Source organism: Pleurodeles waltl, chromosome 4_2, assembly GCF_031143425.1.
Source record: "Pleurodeles waltl isolate 20211129_DDA chromosome 4_2, aPleWal1.hap1.20221129, whole genome shotgun sequence".
NCBI lineage: Eukaryota > Metazoa > Chordata > Amphibia > Caudata > Salamandridae > Pleurodeles > Pleurodeles waltl.
The window spans coordinates 286624354-286649184 of NC_090443.1; the positions used below are offsets into that span (position 1 = coordinate 286624354).

Here is a 24831-nt window from a genome sequence, read left to right on the forward strand (position 1 = left end):
GTTTCTTTGTTTGAGTGTTTTCACAGATCCTTGAAATGGAAGGAAATGAAATTCCAAGAGGAGTGAGGAAAGCAGCCACCCTTCCCAGGACATATTCCCAGCCCACTCGTTTGCCCGGGGCCTTGACCCTTTGGGGGCGCGGAGGGAGGTCCCTGCTGACCCCACTAGTTAAAAGTAAAATTCATGTGGATTCCTTCGTCCCGACCCAACTAGACACCAGCACCGGCATTCCCGTGGGCAGGATCCGAGGTTCAACTCGTGGGTCCGAAAGGCTGGAAGCCAACGGTGATGCTGCTGAGACCCGCTTACCAGAGGCATCATCTACAACTCCAAAGGTTATCAGACTGTCGAGGACTCTGCCAGCCGGTGAAGCCCCTGGCACACGAATGGGCACAGATGGGAGGAAGGTGAGCTCCATCAGCGTGAAGCTCAAGGTTAATTCCTGCCCCACCTGGTCACCTCTGAAGGAAAACCCGATTGTCTCCAGTGTGGAAAGCGAACAAGGGGGGCCAGGTATGGGGTGTGCTGTCCTACCCACAGAACGGAAGCAAGTGCCAAGATCTCCAGCATTGTCAAACAAAAAAGGCCAACGGGAAGTGGTGGAAACTGTGGTACCGACGCACCACCGACTCCCATACAGTGCCGGGCCTCGCCATCACTTCAAGGACGCCCTACAACGCCTTCCTCTGCCGACATGGTCTTCTACATTAAAGCACCACTCAGGACAATGTGGGGCCAGTGTGCAGCGTGGGGTAGAATGCCACCCCAGTATGGCCACAGCAGACTGGGCCAGTACCCAGCCACCACCAGACAGCGAGGCAAGCGCGTGCCTGGCTCTCGCCAGGATCCCCCCAGCAGCAGAAGAGACGCTGCCGAGGAAAGCTGGCCTAGGAGAGCTGTGGCGAAGAGCTGCTGCTGACCCTCGCCGCCGCCCACCGGATGTGGATCAAGACAGCAATGTGAAGACGTCCCTGGGTAAGAGGGAACGGAGTGTCGGACAGTGGGCTTGACTACGCAAAAACTCTCACATTACACAGCAGCACAAAGCATCAGTAAGCCCAGCCGCCCAGTGTAACCCCGCCTTCTGTCCCATTACACAGCAGGGCTCAGCATCCAAGACCCAATCTCTCCCTTTCCCCGCTCCCCTCCTCCCTTTGGGTCTGATGGATGACAGAAGCTGGGAGGGGGGAGTGGGCCTGGGTATCACTGGAATCACGTGACCCGCGGTCCTTACTGTCCCAGCATCTCCATCTTTGAGTCTCCTAGCAACCAAGGAGGAGGAGGGAGGGGAGAATGAGGAGGAAAGAGAGGAGGGAAAAGAGGAGGGAGGAGAGGAGAAAAGGGGGGACAACTGAGCCTGCACAATAAGCCAAGCACCTGCGAGGGACGTAGAACAAACGGATGAATAGATGGATGTATAGACATATAGTTCGATCGAAAGTCTAATCTATAGATCCATTAATCAGCAGACGGAGGGAGGAGGATACATGTACAAAGGTGAGGCTGCTGCTGGTGTGAGGGTCTGGTCAGTGCGGAGAGGATGCGATCACAGAAGGGCCCTTGGCCTTCACTGGAGGGGGCGCATTCGTTATGTATTTACATATATTCGGGGGAAGGGGGGGTTTGCAAAGGTTAGGAGTCTCTTTTTTCATGGATGCACCGCCCGGAGGTAGGAGAAAGAGTCGGGCACACCCATCGAGGCGTGGGCGGAGGCTCCCTCTTTGTTCAGCGGATGGTTTCGGGGCGCAGTGATGACTCTAGTGCACCTATGAAGGAGCGAGGGGAGGAATGTACCAGCCAGAAGGGAGAGGCTGCCCATCCGCCAGGCCATTATATTCAGATCCCCAGCAGGCGGTGGATGTAGAGACCGACTACGAGCCAGCCAAGATCCCCTGAGGTGAGAGTAGGAAAGAGACTGCCTGCTAGGGTGGCCCAGGTCACAGGCACCCACCTAGACTGGGAGCTGCAGAGGCTGTCTGCCAGCCTGCCTCAAATCACCCCGGAGCCGAGAGATGCTCTGCCTGCCAGCCAGACTCAGATCACAGGGTAAGAGAGACACGGAGGATCCATGTCAGACAGGCTTGGATCACAGGGTAAGAGAGACACAGAGGCTCCACGTCAGACAGGCTGATATCACCTGAGGTGAGATGTGCTAAGATGCAGCAGCAGAATCTGCCGCCCGTGAGGCGCCGACCGGGACCGGGTTCCTGGCGCCTGGAAGAGGCAGACAGCCTGTTAGTCAGGCGCAGGCGAGAGTGTAAGACTGGCACAGACAGCTGCTGCCTGCCAGCCAAGCTCACATGATATGTAGCCGGGTCCGTAGAGCTCATGTCAGCCTACCTCAGATCATAGTGCAAGACAGACACCGAGATGCAAACAAAGCTAAGAGGGGCGAGATACCAGCAGGAGCCTGCCTGTACCCGGCTCACAGCAGGACAAGATGTCCAGCGCTCGCTGGGTACAGGGACCGTCTGCGAGGCAGCCAAGATCTCCCGAGGTGAGGTAAAGACAGGCTGCCTGCTCGAGGCCCAGATCGCAGACATGCCTAGGATCCGGCAGAGACAGAGCTGCCTGTCGGGCTGGCTCGGATCAGAACGAGACACTGAAGTTGGCTGCCAGCCTCCGGCTCGAGGCACCCGCATGCAGCACGGCACAGAACGAGTTGGCCTGTCCCTCAGGCTCATGGCCCTGGGGTAAGACAGAGATCTTACTGGACAGGCGTAGAACAGATACGGAGGCTGTGAACGAGACACCTGGCACCGAGGCTTAGGGAGGCAGAGAGAGACGCTGCCAGCCCGCCAAACCTGGAAGCGCGCACCTGAGGCCTCCGGGCACGGATGCAGAAGCCTGTCACTCTACTTCGCAACACTCGGGGCTCAGGCGATGCAGACATCTGTCTGCCAGGATACGGCTGTCTCTCAGCGCGAGACATCCGCCTGCAGTGTAGCAGGGTAATGGACGGCCTGCCTGCTCCCGCTTGACACTCACACCCACGGCCCAGCAAGCACACGTGCACGGGCAGGGAGTGAGACAAAATGCAACCCGGGCCCTGACACCTGAAGCACCAATAAAGCCACCCTCAATGTCCCCAGATGCTGCATTCATAAAAAAATCCAAAATCAAACCTTGCCAAACGGGATTTCATAATTTCACATCCTTTTGATTCGGTCATGATTTTCGCTTCCTCAAAGGAATTGTTCAATGCTTCAGTCTCTAAAGACGGTTATGATTTCCCAATCTATAGAGGGCGTTTTAAACGTCTAGCTTTTTAATCTTATTTCGAGCCTCTAGGTGTGCTCTTTTTATGTATGCTTTCCGAGATGCCGTTTTCATTTGAGGTGTATAGATTTTTTTGTCTTAAATATCAACGTCAGTTGCCTCTTTTAGCACATTCATTTTCAACATGTCCTCCTTTAAGGGAAATTTCACGATGTCTGCTCCTTCACTGTGCTTCTAATTTCAATTTTTTCAAAATTATTTTTCGATATCTTCTCCTTAACAAAACTTATGAGTTTCTATATTTTAAAATCAATTTCGTACTTTTCACTCTTTTAAGGATTTCCCATTGTTCCATCTTCCAACTGGATTTCCAAACCGTGATTCCAATTGTCCAGATTTCTGCGGGTTTAAGTAACTAACGGAATACACTTGAAATGAACAAAATCTACCACAATTCGTTGTTCTTTAACGAGGCTTTAACGAGGCTCCACAATGTCAATGACCTCCACTGGAATCCCTCAATGTTTTCTCTATGAAGAGAGTTTGCAAGTTACGCTTCTCCCAGGGGCAGGCTAGTAATAGATAGTCCTCCTAAGGCTTTTTTTTCACAATCTCATTCGTAAATGGGATTTCCCAATGGACCCACTAGGTCTTTGTTGCGGGAGGCTCAGCAGCCATCTGTTGTAGAGACTACTTCTATTCGGTGCTGTGGAACTCTGAAAGGCATAATGTTATTAAAACTTTTACTTCGCAAAGAAGTGGGATTGGAGGATTGGCTTGTTGTCTCATGACTCAGTGGATAGATAAAATGTACCTACTAGGACTGGGTGAGTTCAGTATATTGGTTCGGGGACACAGAGAATGTTTGGTGATGGGCGTGCTTGGGGTTTCTTACTTGGATATATAGCCTGTTCGATTACATTGTCGTTTGAGTTGGATTGGTATAAGGTACAGAGTCTGCCATTCTATGGGTGACTGATTTTCTTGCACCAAATATCGGCTATTACTGGACTCAGACTGCTGTATGTGACATTCTAGTTGTTAAGACTAGGAGTAAGTACACACATATTTAGGGAATGCCTTGTGCACATATAGGCTCAGAGGACTGAAATGATAGAACAGTGGCAACAGTTACTCTCCTTCCCCTTGCAGGGTTCGCAGAGCCCAGGGAAGAGCCGGTCATGTCGGAGCAGGTGCCAGAGACCCGTCCGAAGCCGGCCGTTGCCATGAAGCCCACGGCAGGCCTCAACCCAAATCTCCTTGGCTACATTGGCATCGATACCATCATCGAACAGATGAGGAAGAAGACCATGAGGACTGGCTTCGACTTTAATATCATGGTCGTAGGTACGAATGAAGGCGTGGAGGGCAGGATGTAAAGGATGGGCTAAATGGAAGGACTGGGCCTGTAAGGGGATGACCGGACACAATGGCAGAAGGATGGGAAGAACTGAGTAGGCTGGGAGGGAAAGGCAGAACGGAGGATGGAGAAAGGTGGGAGGGGCGAAGAAAGGTGGATAGGGCCCAGTTGGTTGGAAAGATAGTGCAAGGGCCGGGACAGAGTGAGGCAAGATGAGATTGATGAAACAGGAGTATGCAACAGGATGGGAACAGCAGGGCAAGATGGAAAGTACAGATCAGGATAGGAGGGATACGGAAGGACTAATAGACAGGAAAGAGAGCACAGGATGAACAGAAATCGAGGTGTGTAGCCGGATGGGAAGAACAAGCATGGATGGTAACTATGGGATGGGATAAAAGGGACAGTGTAGGAAGGGGAGTAATAGGGTGGGAGGGCTTTGGCCAGATGGACAGGCCAGGTTAAGAGTAAAGGGCAGAAGTGTTTGGGCAGAAAGGCACATGTGGTGGGATGGGTAGCTGGGGGATGGGGGGATGACAAGAAGGGGAGGTAAAGGTAATGAGATACAGGAGGGGAGCAGACGGCAGAAGGTACAAGAGGGGACAGAGTGGAGGGGAGTACCGGGATGGAAGTGACAGGACAGGAGGGGGACAAGAAGGGATGGACTAGATTCACTGGGCCTCATGAGAGGAACTAGATGTAAGGAACATTGGAAGAAGAGCAGAATGGGAGAGAACGGATCCGGAAAGAAAGGGCATGAGGGGGATGGAACGAGAGGGAGGAAATTGGGTGATAGATGCACGCAGGATGCATCAAAGAGCAGGGCAATGGTACGAAAGACACTAGGTAAAAGATGGCTAGGCACTACACAGATACATCAGTGTTAACATCACAAAATGTGGTGCATTGCCTTGAGAACACGACACACCATTACTTACACGTACTCGTAATGATCACAAAATTAGAGAATCTCTGCTGTTAAAGGGTCCAAGAATGTCCCTTTTTTGTAAACTTTGATTTTATGCTCTAAGTGGGATAGGTATGCCCAGACGTGGGTCCCGTGCACACTGTGCCACCGAACCAAGCTTTACCAAGCCGATGAGCCCATAACTAGGGTAAAACCTGTCCTGGTTTGCTTGTGTTTCTGTTCAGGGAGGACCTGGCTTGACAGTTTGGGCTGGACTGCTCCGAATTGAGAGGAGTCAAGACTAATTTGCATATAGCTGGGTCCAAACTGAGGTAGCACGATGTGCAAAACAAAGATGGATTAGAATGCAGCCATGTAATTACTAATGGCTGAGATTAACACTTTTTTTGTATACTTTGAACAGGATATCAGGCAATCTCACCTCATGCTAATAATAATAACTGTGTGTGAGGATGCCAGGTGTACAAAACAATCCGAGACACCTGGAAAAACAACTTTAAGTAGGGCTGGATTGACAATTCTGTCATTCGGTTATTTCCTCAATAGGCTGCAGGCTCAATGTTGCTTTCAGAGAACAAGGTGCTGCCATGACACAATCATTCCCACTTGCTCCATTCTAATCTTGCCCTCCAGCAAGAGGTGGGGCGGTGTTTACACATTTGTGCCTGGGATGATTGTGGATTGACTGTAAGGGGGAAGAAAGTAGGTAGCTCACAATAGGTCCCTAAAACTTTGTGAAATACTACACCAAGGGGGTGAAGAGAGGATGAGAACTGCTGGTGCACTAGTGTTACATTCTGTTCACTTAGACAGCCACTGCCACACTTATGACCAGATTCATCAGTGTTTTGCATTAGCCGTGCTTCAGCACATGGTGAAGTAAGGGTAACACAACACTTAAGTCAAATATACCAAGAATAGCAAGGCCACCTTGCTTGTCTCTGTGTTGCATGGTAAATCTGGAGTAACGCAAGGCAGTGCAAGTCACTGCATTGAGTTAAGTTGCCCTGGGGAGACATTCAATGTGTGGAGAATGGGTGTTCTCATGCATCCACCCATGGAGTTTAACGCATTCACAGATTTACCAAGACTGGTAAACCTGGGAATGCGTCAAACTACTACGCCTTTCCGGGGAGGCGCAACAAAGAGAAATATCTTTATTTCTCGTTGTTGTTGCCTTTTTCTAAGTGCGCTGCATCCCCTAAGGTTTGTTTTTATGCAGGAAGGTGTCCCTTCCTGCACAAAAACGATCCTGCCTGCAGGCACCCTTTCTTCATGGGGCAGGGCTGCCTGCATTTGCGCAAGGCAGGAGATTGTTCACAAGAGCAGGCAGGAAGCAGGAACGCACCATATAATGATAAATATGCCCATTCCTGTCCTCTCCTTTTCAGCAGCACAGCAAGCTGTCTTGCAGTGGGTGACGTATTGATAAATCTGGCCCTTAGTCTGACTGGTCAGCAGTGACTTTGGGATGTGGGGCAAAGACACAGCATACAACTGTGTTGTAAAATAGCACATGTAAGACACCAACACACACAATACATAGGAGAACTCCAATCCAGTTACCCTATGGTAAATCCCTAATTAGAAAACACCTTTAAAGCTCTCAGCACAAGGCAAGTCCCAGTCTTCCACACCATGCATCCACTTCAGCAAGAGATAATAAAGTAGGCTACGCCTTGGAGAATAGGTGTCCCTAGATTTTGGTACTGTGCTCGCTTTATCATGGTACTTGAGTGTGGCTTACTGATGAGACCTATCATGGCTGGATCATGTGTTTGATTGCTAATAGTCCCATTCCGAGTGGATGTGGTTTAGCAGTATGGCTGGTCTTTTCCTTCTAGGGTGTTGCTTTGCAGATTTGCACACAATTGTCCATGTGTGGAGTGTCTATACAATGCTGAGATGCCCCCAGACTAATTACCAGCGGGCCGGATTGAGAGGAACACTTCCATTCATCTCTCTTGTGTTGTCTAAGTGAAGTACCCTAAATAGTGCAGTCATACCTAGATGTGGGTTTCACGCACGATATGTCGTAGGACCTCAAGCTACACCTTTTTCCCTGGTCAGCAGGGGGTTGCCTAATAATTTGGACCATTCGTTCTGGGGCACTGACAAGACAAATTTGGTAATTGTATATCGTTGGTCCCTATGTATATTAGCACAGATAAGCTAAACAAAGATGGACTGGAATGTACCTAGAGCACTTACCAGTGGTTCATACTTATTTAAGTGTTTTCATGCAAAACATTTTGTTGACTACTTATTTTATTGTCTAGGAAGCACAAGGTAGGATCATTGTTGGTCCATAGTTACCATCCCGACTCTGTTCACTAACATTACATTGCTTGTATGCGTTGATTCTCTGTGTTCTGTTTATATGGTCATCACAGCTTCCTCTTTCAGCACAAATACTGTGGCCAGCTGCCCCCATAGCATCACCCAGCTTTTTGAACTACATGAGTCACATCAGAACATCTCTATATATGTTTGCTACCAAAAACACAAGCACAAAGCCTAATCTTACAAACTCAGGGCCTGATTTAGAGTTTGGAAGATGGGTTACTCCATCACAAACGTGATGGATATCCTGTCAGCCATATTATGATCTCCATAGGCTATTATGCGATTATAATATGGCGGACAAGATATCCGTCACATTTCGGATGGAATAACCCCTTCTGCCAAACTCTAAATCAGGCCATCAGTTACCACAAAGAAGTATTTTTTTCAGCATCTATTAATTTTGGTTAGTCACAGGTGTCCATTCACACAGAGTTTTTCTTAGCTACAACTTTTAGAGCTGTCTAATAACGTGTCTCATTTCTAGTCCTGAGACAGCAACTGAGGAAGTGACAAACACAGCAGTAGCGGGAGTGATAAGGTGGAGCAGATATTTTGGGCAGTGTACAAGAGAAATTAATTATGTTCATTTTCCTCATTAATAGTATTTAACTGACTCTTTTACCATCTCTTTTGCCCAACTCCCCACCCTTCAGGTCAAAGTGGACTAGGTAAGTCGACCCTAGTGAACACCCTCTTCAAGTCACAGGTGAGCCGCAAGTCATCTGGCTGGAGCCGAGAGGAGAAGATCCCCAAGACAGTAGAAATCAAAGCCATTAGCCATGGTAAGTGAGAGAAGGGCCACACTAGTCCTTCACCTACTCAAGTAGGGATACATGGGGTCAAGGCGCACGCTGAAGTTCAAATAAGACTTAAGCAGGGTCCTCCCATAGGCCAATAAGAGAATGAAAGTACTGGGCAGCCACACAGTCTTCTAGAAATATTGAAGATAAGGGGATATCTTTGTTTATTTGGAGGGGGGATTACCAAAACATTTGATATTCTTCTGACACCCATACATTCCAAGGAGTGTAAATATGGCAAATTACTTAGAGAACATCCACTAATTATTTATATATGGGCTCACATTTGCTCCTGTCCCTGCTATATCTTACACTGTAAGCAATTCATACCTCTGGCTCCATTATATGTCTCACAGAAATGTCTACCCATCCCATTTCTGCCGCCATTCTGCATCTCTTTAATGGAGCACAGCTCTTATACTAACAAAACCCTTAATATGCATCTCACAATCCAGAAAAAGTTGTTTCTAGGAATGGATTTAAAATATAGAAGAGATCTGTTACCCCATACACTAATCCCATGCTGCGATCAGATCACAACAAATTTTCTGTTACGACGAGTGATTGCTACTATTCAGAAGCTACTGGGGCACTAAAGCGATTAAATTTAGCACTCTGTATCTGTCTCCTGATTCTGTCTCACAGTTATCGAGGAAGGTGGTGTGAAGATGAAACTTACTGTCATCGACACTCCTGGCTTCGGGGATCAGATCAACAATGAAAACTGGTGTGTTGACTTTGAATTGCCTTCCTTTTTCTCATCTACTTTATGAATTAAACTGGGTGCATTATCTTGCATTCTTGGACCATTCTTGGAAATTAATCTGTCTTCATGAGTGTTTTTTTTATTTCAAAACATTTTAAAAGATAATACGGAATACAGAGCAAAAAAGGATGTAATAAAAATATTACAAATCTGAGAAGTACAATGCAAGTTTGTATATAGTTCAAGGAGAGCATACATATATGTAACAAGTAGGTTACCATAATGTTGTGAGGGGTGGAGGACAACATTAAATAATTATGTCACTCTGTGGGGGATTGCATGACATAGTTGTGTTTTTCAACATCTGGCATGCATCACTGAGATATAAGATTAGTCAATACAGGATGTAGCATAGTTGGAGATTGAATTAGTATCTTGTTGATGTAGTCCAGCTGAGGGCAGTAGAGGCTTCAGCACTGTAAACTGAGAACCTATAGAGTATAGAGAGAGAAGAAAGAGAATAACAGACAGAAAAGACCCAGAGGTTTGAGTGAGGACCATGAAAGGTTGCTATTTGGATACACTTTGTTGTTGATTTTAGGAAATGGAGTTCCTCTTCAAAAGGGTTGTGTAGGATGTAACCATGAAGATTTATGGGGGATTGAGTTTTTGTAGGAATTTGCCTGTGGTATTCCATATATGAAAAGAGCCATAAAATACCTTAGGGGATGGGGGGGTTGAAATGATTTGAATGCTCCTCGAATATAGAAGACCCATGCCCACCAGGTATATATTGAGATACGGTAGTAGGATTTCTACTTTGACAGTATAAGGTTCAAAGCAATGGCTCTTAGAGACCAATGATTCTTACGTTTCTGTTTCGGACATTTGGTGAGGGTTGGGGCATCTAGAATCTCTAGTAGTCACTGTCACAAAGTCAAGAGGGATGCTGGTTCTGAAGACGTCCATGAGATAGGTGGTATAAAGCATCCTACTTTGCTGCATTTGCATTTCTCAGTAGCAGTGGACAGAGCAAAACGTATGGCTTAAGATCAGACCCATAAAACCTGAGTTCTACTTCTTACCATCATAAAGGCAGTGCATGGCATCTGCCTCTTCTGCAATGTGTGATGTGAGGGCCACTTAACTGTAGTCTGACCTTTCACAACCAAGGCAAAATGCTTCAAGACCTATAAAGCTGCAAGGCCAAATCTTACCACCAGAAGGCAGAGTTTAATATCTTTCACATGGTACAGTGGTTGTAATAGCTGCCGTTCAACATCTAACCCCAAAAGAGGATGAAATAGCCTTGTTCTCATGGCTGTGGAAACCTCACCATAAGAGAGCGATGTGACCTCTCTTTTACTGAAGGAACTGTGAGATCCTCCGTAGACACAGTTTAATTTCTCACTATAAGCTGGCACAGAGCCAGAACCTTCTACAGCACCCAACTCACCCCTAGAGGTAGAACATTCTATCTTTCCCACTGCAGAAGATGCAGAACTATTTTGCAGTTCCACAGCACACACCCAGAGGACACAGGATGCCATCTCTCCCACTGCATGAGATGCCACATTATCCTATGTCGATATAGTTTCACTTTTCACCAACAGAGGACAGAACACAGCATCCTATGTACTACTTTATTTCTTATATCTTCCTCCAGATTCCTCACCTTATGAATACGTCTTCTAGGCTTCAGACCGTTCTAGATACCTTTTCCACAGTAATGGTTCTCCAGCACAAGAAGTGTCATAGGAAGGAGAAATTATTTTCTTCATCGTGGAAATGGTCCTGTAGTCTGGACTCTCTAGAGTCTCAATGTCGTTCCCCAACTCCAGACTCTAGCTTGATGTTGGGTGAATCTCCGGGTCCAAAGAAGTCGAGAGCAGACTTCCCGGTCCTTCAGCTGACCCTTCGTATATTGAGGCCTTCCATCTAGCGATGGTGTATCTTTTTAGGATGGGTATACAACTCTCTAGCTACCTCCCAAGGGTGCGCAGTCCCTGGAGGCATGGCCATTTTGGCAGTTCGGACCCTGATGGCTGTCGATGCCCTGTCTCTATGGGTTCCAGTTGCAGCACCTAAAGTGAAGTCGAAACAGTGAGGGTGCTGTCCCCCATTTTTATTTGGGCCCTTGTTTGGCCCTGACCTTAAATTATGTAACAACGCTACCTACTGAACTGACTATGGTGCTGGCCAAAGAATCCATAGGGGAAAAACATCAGCGAGGCGGTCAGTGGGAATTTTAATTAAGAACCATTATGTGAGCCTCTCCCCAGTGCCCAAAAGTTTGCATATTTAGAGATTTTTGGGTTAGGTTTAGATACCTTAAGTACAAAGGTTAGAGGCTATGGCTGGACAGAGGTTCATGATTTAAAAGATGATAATCTCGTACCACCTTACAACACTGGTGCCAGCATTTACTTAAACTTGCAAAATGCTAGTGTCTTAGATTCTTCATTAGAAAGGGACATTTCTCTCCCCTCTGATCTGGTTTTGGAGATCTTCTCTTTCACAACAAATGTCCAAAAGACATTGGAGGCCTTGGAACTGACTTTACTTTCTATGGAAGAGAAGTCAAACATTTGGATAGAAATCTCTCAGTTATTCTCAGGTTCTATTGTGCCCTTGCTTCCGTTCAATGAGGCTGAAATATACACTATATTATTGTGTGGGAGAAATACGTTTTCATCCAGCAGTTTGCAAGAAGATCTTCATTCTGTAGGCCTGCTCTGGGTGATATACACATTTTGGCTTTCCTCCTGTCGCTGGAGAGTCTGGAGACCTCATCTACTGAGCAGAGCCCAACACCTTCTCCACAGTGCCCCTAGATAGGGAATCCAAGAAGTTGAATGCCTTGGACTGCAAGGTTTTCCTTTGGTTGTTTGGCTCTCTGCATGGCTAATGCTACTTGCCTCTTAGGGTGATATGTCCTTGCATTATGGGAATGGGTAAAACTTGTGTTCATCAGCCTGCAAGAACACATGAAGGAGCCATCTTACCTGGTGAGTGATGGCATAATTGCATCACAATAGATACTGAAGATTGGCTTTGACTCCACGGGGACTGCTGCTCGACCTATGGGTATAGCTGGGAAGCTGCATCAACATGCTTGGATGCATTCCACTGGATTTCTGGGAGATGTTCAGGCATACTCATGGACATGCATGTTGATGGTGAGCAGTTTTTTGTGGAGGACGCTGACTCTTTGGAATGTTTTAAGAATAGTAGACCTACTGCTCACACCCTATGCCTGGTCTCCTCTATGTGGTAATTCCACCAACAGTACTGGCAGCCCTGACAATCGAGCCATCTCAGGCCATTCAGATGCCAGAGCAAATGTACATTCGCTTTCAAGGAAAGAGTGAACCTAGGATGCTTCCTTATCATTAGCAGATCCAATCCCCATTGTTCTCTGCAGTCTTTGCCACCTTCAAAGCCCTCAGACTCTTCCCTCATGTTATCCCCTTTCTAGGCGAGGAAGGTTTCCCTCTTTATCACCCAGTGGAAGGTGATCATAATGGGCTGCAGGGTGCTCAAGCAGATTTACTAGGACTACACCATTCCCTTCCTAGTTTCTCCATTAAGCCACTCACCTGCTAAAGAGCGTTTATCAGCTCACATCTCGATCTTGGAGGCAGAAGTCATCACCTTGCTGGAAAAAAGTGGGCTTATAGGAGGAGCCTCTGGAAGAGTGGGGCATAGGAATCTAGTCCCTTTACTTCTTAGTCCTCAGGAAAGTCTAAGGCCTATCCTGGATCTCTACTCTCTGTAGCTAGTCATTCAGCAGAACAAGTTCAAAATGCTGTTGCTGGATCATGTCCATCTGGCCTTGAACTCTGGACTTTCAGGATACCTAATTTAATCTTCCAATTCTCCTCACCCACAGGCTGTACTTGTGGTTCATGGTGGGGTCCCAGCACTCAGCGGGCGGTCCTCCGATTCCAACTGATGACAGCCGCTTGCGTTTTCACAAAGCTGCTGGTGGTCGTGACTGCTTCACTGCAAAAGTCTGGAGTCCATGTATTTCCATATTTGGGTGACTGGCTGGTGGAGGTGGATCCTCTGACACTGGTCCAGGAACATCTTCAGAGGACAAAGACTCTCCTTGATTATCTGGAATTTAACATCAACATTCAGAAATCTCACCTCAATTTCACACAAAGATTACCTCGCCATAGATGGTGGATGAAATGCTTGCAGTGGTTTCAGAGGAGGCAGTGGGTGCAACATCAAGTGTAGATTTTGCATTTGCTGTATCAGGATCTGCACTGGTAGATGGATGCTCCAGCCTTCCAAGGAACTACCCGCTCACTCCTCAACAGTCTCCAGTGGTAATGGAAACCTTCTCGCTGGGCTGGGCTGCTTAGCTGGGCAATATGATGGAGTCAGGCAGTTGGTCCATGTTAGTGCAGCGGATGCATTTAAATATGCTTGAGCAGAGGCTGGCCCACCTTGCTTGTCTTCCTTCCATTTCAGGGAGCAACAATCAGATTTTGTTGTACTCAGCAGCTTTCATTATATCTACAGGATGGGGAGTCTGGGGTTGTGGACGTTGTGTTGGTAAGCAATTCACCTAAGGAAATGGGTGCAGTGACAAGGAATCTTCCTTTAAGCAGCACCCTTAGCAAGCTCCCTCAGTGTCAGAATAGATGCTCTCAGTCACCTTTTACTACAGGACTAAGAGTGGGAGCTACACACTGAAGTGATGAAATGATCTTCTGCAGCCTGGGATTTCCATCCTTGGATCTGTTTGCGGTGGGCAAGAAAAGGAAAATAGGCCTTAGTTATGTGCCATTCACTTACCTCTGAATTGTTTCCTCTGGGATACCTTTGGGTTTAACTTGTTTCAGGGCCTGCAATATGCATTTTCGCTGATCTACTTCTGTCAAATGCCTTGCAGAAAGTGTTGGAAGATCAAGCAAACCTGATTCTAATATATCCCCAGACTAGGCAAGGAGGATCTGATATGCAGATCTGTTGGTACTCACATTTTTGTATCCCTTTGTCTCTGTGCAGAGCAGAACTGTTTTACAGCATGATGGTCAGGTCCTCTACTCCAACTCCCAGACACTGTGGCTACCTGTGTGCAGATTGGGCTGTGTCAGTTAGAGTCTTTTTGATTTCCTGATGAGGCTGCAGATGTCATCTTGGTGGCCATGAATCCTACTACTAAATCCATCTATAGAGGCTACTGGAATACGTTGGTTTAATTGGGTGTGTTGGAAGGCATCTAAACTTTAAGTCCCACCTTTCTGATGTCTTAGGATATGCATTCCTCATTGAGTACAACATGACAGTAGCAACAGTTAAAGGTTATCTGGTGACCCTGTCTGCTTTCACGTGTCTGCTGGATCAAGCTTTCCTGTTTAGATCATCACTACTGTTTTTTGAAAGGCTTGTTTTATTGTTCCCTCTCACTCCATTTATTGTTCCTCAGTGGGATTTGATCTATGCCTTGATTTTTTTTATGGCATCTCTGTTTGAGCCCATGCACAGGGCCTGGTTCGTCTGCTTACACTGAAAACAGTTTTGTTGGTGGTGATTACCTCTTCTTGTGGGCTCACAGAACTTCAAGCCCGATCAGTTCATCCATCCTTCATAGATTTCTTTCCAGATAAGTTGGTTCTTCGCGCCTGCCCATCTTTTATATCTGAAATGGTTTTCGTGTTGCATATGGCACAGATTATTATTCTTTCTCCTTTATTCTCTCCTCCTCATCCAACCAAAGAGGAGGAACATCTGCAGAGGATGGATCCCAGACATGCAGTGTTGCATTACATTAACTGCACATGACAGGCCAGATTTAATGACCAGCTTTTTGAGTGCACTGGACCTAAAAATGGCAAAGTGGTGACTAATAGCACTATTTTGCATTGGGTTACCCTATATATGCTCTGCCGTGGCCAAAAAGATCCTCTGGAGGCCATTTGTGCACATTTCACCAGGGCCATGTCTGGTTCCATGGTCCTCTCTAGAGGCCTCCCACTTTCCGCCATCTGCCTCATGTTTACACATGCAGTGATAGGTACTTTGCCTTACCTGTGTTGCACGATTTACTAGGTTACCAGACACTACTCAATCCTACCCACTAGGAATTACTGCATTTTTTACTCATAAAGTTGCTAATCTGTGGGAAGATGTAACATTCAGACCAAAAAATTACCTATTTTAGGGCACAATATTATTAGTGGATACATAATCTTACTGAAGATTCCTCACTACCGTCACTCCTCATCAACGACTTTGTTGCATGATTGATACAATCCAAAGGTATGTAGACCTATGGTGGATTTGTTACTGTCATGTCTCTCAGTTCCTCTCCGCATGCCTTAATGGGGTGTACAATGAATGTTAGAAACCGATGCTAGCAGATTAATTAGTGCCTAATACACTCTGGTGATATAGGCCCTCATTATGAGGCTGGCAGTCATCAGGCCGCCATCCTTGCTGTTGCGGTCTTACCGACGCAGACCCAGCGGTAAAGGCCGCCACATCACAAATTATGGGGTTTGGCAGACGCCAAACCTCCACAACGCCACCTGGCCCACCGGTGCTCTCGCACTGCCGTGGCCGGCAGTGAGCACCCCCAAGCCGGTGGCAGGCCTCAGCCTACTGGCTGGATTACAAGGTTGCAGGTCGCCAGGCTTTCCGTGGCGGTCACCCTGACACAAAAAGCCTGGCAGAAACACACCAGCGACAGGAATCCCTATTCCTGTATCCGGCACATGTCCCCCACAAGTCCACACACATGCAGACACCCCCCACCCGTCCACACACAAACACTCCCCCACCCCTTCACGCACGCATGCATTCACATACACACCCTTCGGCATACATTCACACAGACACTTCCATTCACTCACAAACATGTAGACATAAACCCCCATTCACTCGCATACATGCAGACACACAGCCCCATCAGGTGCACATACATACACACAAACATTCACATCCAATCACATACAAGCATGCATTCACCTCCCTCCTCCCTCCTGCACCGTAAACTTGTACCCACAAACACTCCCCCAACCACACACATCCATTTACACACCCACACTCAAACATCCGCACCCCCCTCATCCACACACTTGCACACGGAACCACCACTTACTCGCTCACAAACACGCACCCATACACCCGCATTCACACATACACACACTCTTACACCTCCATTCGCACACATACATGCATACACCACACACATGCACCCAACACTTCCCCCACGTCTCCTTTCAGACAATCACTTACCTTCTCCGTCGAGGAGGTCGTCCTGGAGGGGATGGGTCCTGGCAGTCTTTGATTGCCAGTATCGCCACGGCAGCAAGACTCCACCAAGCTCATAATACAGCGGGTAGAGAATTGCTGGAGTGGCGGTGCTGGCGATGCAACCACCTCTTCGGAGTCGGACTTCCGTCCATAAATGGGCGGAAGCCCTCCAATGACTTCTAATATAGCGGTCAGCTGACTGCTAGCACTGGCGGTCTGTTGGCTGAAGCAGCTTTGGCGGTCTTACAAAAAGACCGGCAAAGTCAAAATGAGGGCAATAGTGTCCAAAGATGGAGCCATGACTGGACCCATGTGGGGCAACCTCGCGACGCTGGAGGGACATTGTTCAGGGATCATTTTCCAGACCAGTATGAAGCGTGGAAGCAGTATTCATGAGGTGAGGGGTCAGGACGTAGACTATAGGCCTCAATATGAGTCCGCCAGACCCATGGTGGCGGTCGGACCACTGCAGTCATGGCAGTCCGACTGGCACGTTATGACCATGGCGGAGCCGCGCCGCTCTGACTGCCAACACTGCCAGGCTGCCACCAGCCTGGCGTTCCCCGTGGTTGTAGTCCACCAGGGCAGTGCTGCAAGCAGCACTACCCTGGGGATTATAAGTCCCCATTCCGCCAGCCGCCATGGAAAGGCTGGCGGGATGGGGGTGTCGGAGGGCCCCTGTGGGCCCCTGCACTGCCCATGCACTTGGCATGGGCAGTGCAGGGACCCCCATGCACAGCCCGTTGCACATTCCACTGCCCGAATTACGGGCAGTGGAATGCGCGGCGGGTGCTGCTGCATCCTTCTCACCGCCACATTGGTGCTGGCTCTATTAGGAGCCGGCTTCAATGTTAAGGCCCTGTGGTGCCGGCGGGTGGAAACCCTGTTTCCTGTGGTGAACTCTTAATAGGGCCGGTGGTGTTCAGGCCGCACAGGCGGCCTGATGGAGGAACGAGTTTGGACGGCGGCCCCCGCCGCCCGCCAAACTCGTAATGATGCCTTATGTGTCCATTGGAAATATTGTTACCAAAGGTAAGCCATTTTTTTCTTTTCTCTTACTCATTTGCCCCGACCAGGTAGCAATGTTACCTCTTTTAATCTGTCAATTTAGCCTTCGAGCTCACTCACTAATCAGATAGTCTTCCCCCCCCTCAGCTGGGAACCCATCGAAAAATTCATCAATGAGCAATATGAAAAATTTCTGAAAGAAGAGGTGAACATTGCGCGGAAGAAGCGAATTCCAGACACCCGAGTACACTGCTGTCTCTACTTCATATCTCCCACTGGACATTCGTAAGTATCGTGCTCTCATGTAGAGCACTATAAACCCACTCCACAGCTGCTGCTTCTACAGAACAATCCCTAACACTCCTCAATAACCACAACATCTCCCTTGCAGGACAATGTATTTGCAGGCATTGCACCACTATCAGGATTCTGTATCAAGCATCTTACCCTATACACCAAACACACGGCTGCCCCCACTGTATATGGCTCACTGATATACACTCAACCCAAGCCTGTCCCTAATCTGGGTCACTCTAAGGACACTATTCACCATTGTTTATGACTACACATCTGTATATACATATGTCATATTCTGTTGTAGCCTCAACTATTTACCATTTACAAGGCACCATACACACTCTACTACTATCCACCTCTATGTATCACTTACGGAACAATATGAAACATAGATCACTTCAAAACGCCTCTAAATTTCATTTAAACAACAGTATGCAATCAATCAATCAGAGCATTTGTAAAGTGCACTACTCACCCATGAGGATCTCAAGGTGCTGAGGTGGGGGGGATGCTGCTACTGCTCAAACCACCAAGTCTTGAGGTGTCTCTTGAAGATTAGCAGGTCCTGTGTCTGTCGCAGGTGGATAGGAAGAGTGTTCCATGACTTGGCAGCGAGGTGGAAGAACGATCTGCCACCGGCGGTCGTTCTGTGGATGCGTGGGACAGTGGCGAGGGCAAGGTCAGCGGAGCAAAGCTGTCATCGGGGTGTAGAAGGAGAGCCGTCTGTTGAGGTATTCTGGTCCGGTGTTGTGCAGTGCCTTGTGAGCGTGGGTGAGGAGTTTGAACGTGATTCTCCTGTTGACGGGGAGTCAGTGCAGGTCTCTCAGATGGGCTGTGATGTGGCTGGGGCAGGGTTGGTCAGGATGAGGCGTTGCATATACAAAATACACTTCTACCATCATTACAAAGGATACCATAAAGATTTATTATATATAATCACTAATATAAAATACATTATATAAGTACACACACACACACCCCACTCTACCCCCATTATATATCACTTTTAGGGCAATATAAGTACATCACACTTCTACTGTTCTAAGATACCCTTTTTGGAGACTGCACACATACTACCAATCTGCCACCATTATATGTCACTTTCAGGGCTCAATACACTCCTCCCACTTCTACCACCACTAAATATATAATTCTGAACAATGGATCCCACTGCTGCCACTATTAGATATCACTTACAAAAACACAGAGTGCTACCATTGTATATCACTCACTAAAATACATCCCACACATGACACCATTGTATAATAATTATATACACACAGGTACCAGTATACATCATTTACACAACACCATACACACAAAGTGCTAAGACACAATTGTGTAGTTGCATATTCTACTAAGTTACCATTCTTAAACATTCCACTGCTGATACTACTGGATTTTATTTACAGGACTATGCACAGACATTCCATTGTTCCCACCATTATCTATCACTTAAAGGCCATTACACAAACAAATATATATGCTACTTCTGATATCACTCTTGTTCTATTACAGGACACTATACATACATTCCACCACTGCCATGATTATGCATACCTATAAAGGAATTCTTAATCCAGTTACTGCCGACCACCACTATTAACATAAGGCTTGGCATAGTATACCCCATGACTCAAATATTGCATCCACTTCATTGCCCTAATCAAGACACCTCAAAGAAAATCTAGGCAAGTAGTTGTAGAGTTAAGAATAATAATTAGACTTGTATTTGTGTGATGTAGTGATAGGTGATGTGGCTGATGCAATATTAATATAGGTTGATTTCATCAACTTCTATAGAGTGTTATAAGTTCCTGAGCACAATATGTCTGTAACCCCTTCCTCTGGTATTTCTCAACCATTGGCTGCACCCTTTCAGTTTAAGAATGCTGCTAGAAAGAGTTAGTGGGAGATGATCGTTAGACAAGAGAGAATGAAGAGGTGAGGAGCTGCCATACTGAGGATGTGATGATAAAAAGTTGAGGGTCCACGCTAACCTTCTCCTTTCTCCATGTGCAGCTTGCGACCCCTCGACTTGGAGTTCATGAAACACCTGAGCAAAGTAGTGAACATCATCCCGGTTATTGCCAAGGCTGACACAATGACCCTGGAGGAGAAAACGGAATTCAAACAGAGGGTGAGGAACATGCAGCTGCTGGGATGGGTTGAGAATTGATGATGGCCCCATGTCACTCATTCATTGACTCTGTAGCGATGCCTCCTCTGACTTAGAGGGATGCTCAGTCACATTGCCTTTTCATCATGGTACCTCTACTTTTAGGTAATACTGAGTGGAAAGAGAGGAGTGCTTAAGGAAGGTCTGATATCTGACTATCTGAAATCAAGGAAGGCAAAACCACTCCTGTTGCTCCAGCTTTGGTCTGAAGCGCATAGGTTATAAGACACCCATACTGATGTCCTTCCACTGACCTCTGTCCAAACAATGGGTTCCATTTAGGGAACAATGCTTCATTTATAAAGCCCTCCACAGTTGAGCACAATCCCATGTCTCCATCCATGTGAAGCCAAACCGCCAGACTAGATACCTAAATTCACCTCCAAAAATCAGCACCCCATTATCCCAGAGAGATACAAACAACTTGGAGTTTTAACCTCAGGCTTAGAAAGTTCTTCCTTCTGGAGCACCCTGTGCCAATTTGCCTTGAAGCAGACATTCTAAGATTGAAGAAATGTTTGAAAACACATTTGTACCAATAGCTCTTGGACTACAGTTAAGCTGACTGTCCCCTGAAGCTGCAAGCTTTCAACGGAACACGCAGCCCTGGGTATGCAATGAGCCTACCCATAAATTGATTGTAAACCTATGTTTTAACATGTGATAAAGAACTTCAAAGAAGTCTACGGACAGGATCAATGCTAAATAAAACAGTAAATTAACAAAGATACCCAGCTCTCAAACAGAAGCATCCTTCTTTACTTGAAACTCCCATCTATTCATATTTTCACAGTTATAGAAATCCTTTAGGTGGCTGCAGTTGTATTTTCATTAGTATAAGACATTTAATGATAAATGAATGTACGTACGTAAATAATAATTGATCTTATAAAAACATTCCGACATACATACTTTGTGCATGATTAGCATAACTAAATATCAATTTATTCCAAAATGACATTAAATCTAAGGGGATGTAGAAAAACACTCTTTGGAATGAAGTATTCATGTTCAAGTTTGCTTGGGCTATGAAGCATTTACATGTTTTACCAGCAAATGTCCTGAAAATGACCTTGGAATAATCCCAGCAGGTGGTGAAATATGTTGATATGGTAGTTGTTGATGCAGAGCAGATTCAAGGGAATAAATTACAAAATTCATTGTCTGCCTTTGTTGCTGCAGTCCGCAGTATAGGGCACAGACGTATTATATCTGAGCTGTGTGGAGAACAAATTGGATGGTCTAGCATGAAATAGATTAAGACAGAAGAAAATGTTTTAACATTTCCAGAGATTATAAAAATCCTTTAACGCCTATTACTTTAGTGCAGTGTAATTAATGTATTCCAGTAGCTTTCTCTGGGCCTGGAAATTGTTCTAACATGTCAAGAATACATAGTTATCCAGTGTTCTCGCTTTAGCTAACATAATGCTTATTCTTGAGTCACTTTTGAGGATAGGCTTGATTGTTTCATACAGATGAGTTACAGAGGATAACCCGAGGTTACACAACGTAGTGGGTTTACCTACAACCAGCCCAAGAAGGAGCCCATGGATTCAGTGCAGTCACAAGCACGGCTCCATCGAGAGATCTCAGTAGTGTCTCGCTCCGAGCGAGAACATTGTGATGGGTTATCCCCTTATGATAATGGTACTACATTCAATTGAAATTTTGCTTACAAGGTCCAAGACACAGTATCTGACCAACTCTAGGTTGACCAGATGTGAATCTGTAATCCTGGGATAGCTGAATGTGACTATTAAGAGACGTGCAGTGCTAAATCCAGCAACTTTACTTCCGATTGAAAACATAGACATTGACAACTTGGATGACATTGAACATGACTGTCTGGAAATTACAGAATTGTGCACAAAACCCAGAGCCGATTTTATTACTTGTCTGGAAGAAAATGACCAAATTATTTTTGTTGATGGTTCCTGCCTGAGAGATAATGTAGGAACATTGAGAGCAGGATATGCAGTATGTACTATTGCGGGCATACTGGAAGCTTCATGGCTTCAAGGAGTGTCTTCAGCACAAGTGGCAGAACTGGTGGCTCTTACTAGAGCATGCCACATTTCAACACAACTGAAAGTCACTATTTACACAGACAGCCAATATAGATTCGGCGTTGTGCACAATTTCAGTCAATTGTGGTCACAGGGAGGTTTCTTAACTTCTTCTGGTTCACCAATAAGAAATGGCGAGAGAATTCATGAGTTATTAAAAGCGATTCAAATGCCTGCAAAGGATTGCTGTGGTGAAATGCAGTGCACATCAGAGATCATAGGTTTATGTGTATAATACATATGCAGATCAAGTCGCAACGTTTTGTGCCTTGAATGGCATATCCTACAGAGGAGAATGGGAACTGTTTCCTGAAAATAATTAAATTTATGCAAATTAAGTGATGCATATTATTGACAATTTAGAAGAATTCAAAGCTCTTCAATATAATGTCCCAAAAGAAGAGCGCAGGGAATGGGTCAAATTAAAACACGCCCAAAGGGATGATGATGTTTGGTTCACAGGATAAGGGGAAGCAGTGTTGCCTAGCAGTCTATTGACTCAGATGGCCAGATACTATTGTGGTCAGGCCCATGTAGGAAGAGATGCAATGGTCAGGTTATTGAAGCAGAGTTGGTTCAATTAAAAATTTAGACAAGTTGCCGAACAGTTTGTCACAGATGCATCATCTGCCAGCAGATGAACGTGGGCAAAGGAACAGTTGTCAATATGAGACATATTGGCATGGCTGGAGGACCATTCAGCGGAATGCAAATGGATTTCATTGAGATGCCCGTGTTTGCGGGTTTGAAATATGTGTTGGTGATTGTATGCATTTTCAGTCATTGGATTGAGGCTTACCCTACAATGAGAAATGACAGTCCCACAGTAGCAAAGTTACTGCTTAGGGAGTTAATTCTACATGCTGTATTTCAGTATTTCTATACTGCTTACTGCCCCTATTTGGGACATTGAAGCACTGCCTACATGGGCAGCAAGCTATGCCATCTACGGTGTGTGCCTGAAAGGCTGTTGTCTTTATTTTGTGATCCCATGTGGAAAGTGTCTCCGTGTCATGGCTGATGATCACTGAGGAGTGGCTATCATAGTCTTGGTTACAGCGCTTAGAAGTGTGCTATTAGGTGTGAGAGACATATGGACAGTTTATAGTTTTCAGTATGCCGGTAGCTTTGAACAGCTCTGCAGGTCCCTTTATTGTATTTCATATGATCATAGTCAACGTAGCTGGTTACTGTAATTGGTTGTCCATCCTGAAGTTGTGTGTATAATTTTGGACCTGGGCTGGCTTTAGCTGCTGGGATGGGGTTTGTTACTATCAGCCATCATCTGAGTTTCATTGTGAGATGTAAAGACGTAGTCATAGTGCTTGACATTGCAGCGGTGGACTAGATGAACATTCTCCAACAGACCAGCAGGATGTGACAGATCTCTTCCGTTATTCCATTCCTGTCATTTGCAGATGGTTGGTTTACTGTCTAGTAGAGTACTGGTAATGGACAAGCCCCGCAGCAGGTATGTCTTATGTGAGTGTAAGAGAGGTAAGTTACAGTGGCTGCCAACAGCTGAGAATTATGGTATTACTATTAATGTGGGCCAGAAATGTTATATGTGAACTGATGTAACTATAACCAGGGGAATCATAGGTCAGCTCTTTTTGCTTACCATCATATAGACACAGTTTGCTAGCTGGGTTGTTCTCTATCTGTAGTTTGTAAGCTGAAAATTGAACTTGAAGGGGCAATTGTTTTTTCCGGTTCTACCTCAGAGATGCGGGATGGTGGAATATCTTGGAAATGACCATGTTTTCAACTGTCTGGTGAAGCCTACATGCTTCATTGTCCTTCATTTGTAAAAAAGCTGGGGTTGTCGAATTACAAGGCTGTCTCGTTTTCCAACTCCTGCTTACTTTTTTCACCATACTACACTTCTAGTCTCTTTATCTCACTCTCACGGGTTGTTTTTCACCCCTACTTTGTCCCTTTGACACATTTTTCTTATGATTCATTGTCTCTTTCCTTCTCCCTTTCCTGCCTTTCTAAATTGCTCTGGGTCAAAGTCTATTGATAAATAATATTCCTGGTCCCCCAAGCTAGTGCCAGTGCCCACCACCTGCTACCACCAGCACAAATTAAGCACTAGGAGGATGGTTTGCAGGATTCTCCCTCTTAACCCTGTCTAGGGATTTCACTAATAGGCTCTCACCTCTTTGACTTATTTCCCACTTTGGCATTATATGATCTGCCTCTCACCCCTGTATCTTGGTCCCTGACCCTTGTGGTTTGGCTTCTCAGAATTTCGACGTTGAGTTGGCATTTTACTGTTTTATCTCTCACTCCTGCAGTTTGGCCTCTAACTCATACTGCAACCCTTTGCACCCTTGTGGCTCCCTCTCTAACCCCATCACCCTCTAGATGGATCTCTTACTAGCAGTTTATCCTCTAACCTCTGCCCTCTGTCACTTGTATCCTTACCCGTGTCCTTTTTTACACTCACAGGTGCGGAAGGAGCTGGAAATGAATGGGATCGAGTTCTACCCCCAAAAAGAGTTTGATGAGGACCAGGAGGACAAGTCGGAGAATGACAAGATCAGAGTGGGTCAAGAAGCGATTATTAAAGTACTGTAAACAATAAATGCCCCAAAATGTGGGCATGAAGAGTGTCTGACGGGGCTGGGCTGATAGGGAGGAG

General features: G+C 46.1%; 1 protein-coding gene across 8 annotated transcripts in view; it reads left to right on the plus strand.

Moving 5' to 3' along the window:
* The first annotated feature begins 10 nt into the window (after nucleotides 1-10).
* Nucleotides 11-24831, plus strand: part of SEPTIN3 (septin 3) — a 34760-nt gene continuing 9939 nt past the window's right edge. For 2 of the 8 annotated variants that reach the window (XM_069231162.1, XM_069231163.1), the window contains exons 1-7: nucleotides 1680-1897; nucleotides 4372-4566; nucleotides 8507-8635; nucleotides 9299-9380; nucleotides 17787-17924; nucleotides 19959-20076; nucleotides 24639-24734. In XM_069231162.1, coding sequence (XP_069087263.1) covers nucleotides 4401-4566; nucleotides 8507-8635; nucleotides 9299-9380; nucleotides 17787-17924; nucleotides 19959-20076; nucleotides 24639-24734 — 729 coding nt within the window. In that variant the 5' untranslated portion in view covers nucleotides 1680-1897; nucleotides 4372-4400. Of the gene's footprint in view, nucleotides 976-1282; nucleotides 1498-1679; nucleotides 1898-1951; nucleotides 2047-4025; nucleotides 4047-4371; nucleotides 4567-8506; nucleotides 8636-9298; nucleotides 9381-17786; nucleotides 17925-19958; nucleotides 20077-24638; nucleotides 24735-24831 lie in introns of those variants that run through there. The other 6 variants (XM_069231157.1, XM_069231156.1, XM_069231161.1 and 3 more) reach the window with 6 other exon arrangements.